The sequence below is a fragment of the Tachysurus vachellii genome, chromosome 22 (assembly GCF_030014155.1).
Source record: "Tachysurus vachellii isolate PV-2020 chromosome 22, HZAU_Pvac_v1, whole genome shotgun sequence".
NCBI classification, from domain to species: Eukaryota; Metazoa; Chordata; class Actinopteri; order Siluriformes; family Bagridae; genus Tachysurus; species Tachysurus vachellii.
In genome coordinates, this window is record NC_083481.1 from 16,859,524 (window position 1) to 16,862,023 (window position 2,500).

The 2,500-nt window shown below is 47.5% G+C and overlaps 1 protein-coding gene across 1 annotated transcript in view; it reads left to right on the forward strand.

Annotated features, from left to right (window-relative positions):
* Nucleotides 1-1,243, forward strand: part of LOC132838403 (chemokine-like protein TAFA-1) — a 160,639-nt gene extending 159,396 nt beyond the window's left edge. Inside the window, exon 5 of the mRNA XM_060858706.1 lies at nucleotides 1,197-1,243. Coding sequence (XP_060714689.1) covers nucleotides 1,197-1,205 — 9 coding nt within the window. The 3' untranslated portion in view covers nucleotides 1,206-1,243. The remainder of the gene's footprint in view (nucleotides 1-1,196) is intronic.
* The last annotated feature ends 1,257 nt before the right edge of the window (nucleotides 1,244-2,500 follow it).

A 2,500-nucleotide genomic window follows, 5' to 3' on the forward strand; every position in this document is an offset into this window, starting at 1 on the left:
AAATTATGTAGTAGATTTATGTGGTTCAGTAAAAGTGGACCAGTGAAAGCCACAGAGACTCGGGAGCTTTAAATCCCACACGTCTCCTGTTCTTACTGAAAAAAAAAAGAAAAATGTGTCTGAAATGAAATGTGCTTAATAAACTGACTTTAGTCGATCATAAAAACATCATAAACACCATCATAAATAAAATGACGCTGCTGCTCATACACTGTTGTTCAGAAAGAAAGAAAGAAAGAAAGAAAGAAAGAAAGAAAGAAAGAAAGAAAGAAAGAAAGAATAAGAACATAGGTGATGGAAAGGAGAGTGACAGACAGACAGAGAGAGAAAGACAGAGATTGCTGCAGACAGAGAGGGACAGAGAGAGAAAGACAGACGTTAAGGCAGTCAGAGGAGCCGAGACAAAAAAAATAGACAGATGGATAGAAAGAAAGAACTTGACAGACAGGCAGACAGACAGTGATACAGTAAGATTGCGCAAGATTGATAGGCAGAGACACAGACACACAATCAGATAGACAGACCGAGGCAGGTAGATAGGCAGTGACACAGTGATAGAGGCAGTCAGTCAGAGTGATAGAGGCAGTCAGGCAGGGACACAGAGATAGAGGCAGTCAGGCAGAGACACAGAGATAGAGGCAGTCAGTCAGAGGGATAGAGGCAGTCAGGCAGGGACACAGAGATAGAGGCAGTCAGGCAGGGACACAGAGATAGAGGCAGTCATTCAGAGTGATAGAGGCAGACAGGCAGGGACACAGAGATAGAGACAGTCAGGCAGGGACACAGAGATAGAGGCAGTCAGTCAGAGTGATAGAGGCAGACAGGCACAGGGATACAGGAAGACAGGCAGGGACACAGAGATAGAGGCAGACAGGCAGAGACACAGAAATAGAGGCAGACAGGCAGGGACACAGAGATAGAGGCAGACAGGCAGAGACACAGAGATGGAGGCAGACAGGCAGAGACACAGAGATGGAGGCAGACATTCACAGGGATATAAGAAGACAGGCAGAGACACAGAGATAGAGGCAGACAGGCACAGAGACAGAGAGAAAGAGGCAGACAGATAGACAGAGAGAAAGACACAGACAGCCAAGTGACAGACAGACAGGTAGTGAGACAGGTTAGCGGGGGTTTGTTCCCCTGCACATGTTGTCAGTGTTTTCTGTGGGCTGATTAAACGTTTTTAAACCCAGCTAAACTGAGCCGCGGCGAGTCCGGATCATTCTCATCACACTGTCCACAGGTAAGATTCTCCTCATTATTTACTGTAGCACAGAAACTTCACCACATTCTACATACACAATATTATTACATTATTATTATCCTCACTACCCCTACACCCTTCTCCTGAGGAGGCTGCCTACGTAGGCCGAGTTCCTCAGCTGTGTTTGTCTGCAGAGTCTGTGGGACTGGGGGACTGGGCGGTGGTGTTAATTACACCATCAGTGTCATGTTAGTACAGTGTTGCTGTAACACCATGAACCTCTGTTAGATTTAAAGCAGTCGTAAGTCTGCCGTACACTGAACATGTAAACGTAATAATGCTGCATGTGTAGAAACACAGGACTGATGACATCATCTACACCACATATCCACTCAAGCGTGCAGCCTGTTAAAGTGCCCCTGAAATCACATGTGGGGCTTCAGTGCTTTTCACACGTCTCCTGGCTCCAGAACACGTCTGTTCCAGTTTACGTGAAAACACAGACGTATACGTAGAACATCAATACCCAGAATTCTTACATTCTTACAGAGAAGAAATACATCTAATTACACACAAATGAAGTGTACGTATGACTGGGGTGTGTGTGGGGGTGGGTGTGTGTGTGTGGGTGCGCCAATGTGTGTGAACAGGATGTGTGCAAGCCTTGGGTGTGTGTGTTTGTGTGTGTGTGTGTAAGCCTGGGGTGTGAGTATGAACAGGGTGTGTGTAAGCCTGGGGTGTGTGTATGAACAGGGTGTGTGTAAGTCTGGGGTGTGTGTGTATGACCAGGGTGTGTGTAAGCCTGGGGTGTGTGTATGACCAGGGTGTGTGTAAGCCTGGGGTGTGTGTATGACCAGGGTGTGTGTAAGCCTGGGGTGTGTGTATGACCAGGGTGTGTGTAAGCCTGGGGTGTGTGTATGAACAGGGTGTGTGTATGACCAGGGTGTGTGTAAGCCTGGGGTGTGTATGACCAGGGAGTGTGTATGAACAGGGTGTGTGTAAGCCAGGGGTGTGTGTATAAACAGGGTGTGTGTAAGCCTGGGGTGTGTGTATGAACGGGGTGTGTGTATGAACAGGGTGTGTGTAAGCCTAGAGTGTGTGTATAAACAGGGTGTGTGTAAGCCTGGGGTGTGTGTATAAACAGGGTGTGTGTAAGCCTGGGGTGTGTGTATGAACGGGGTGTGTGTATGAACAGGGTGTGTGTAAGCCTAGAGTGTGTGTATAAACAGGGTGTGTGTAAGCCTGGGGTGTGTGTATAAACAGGGTGTGTGTAAGCCGGGGGTGTGTGTATGA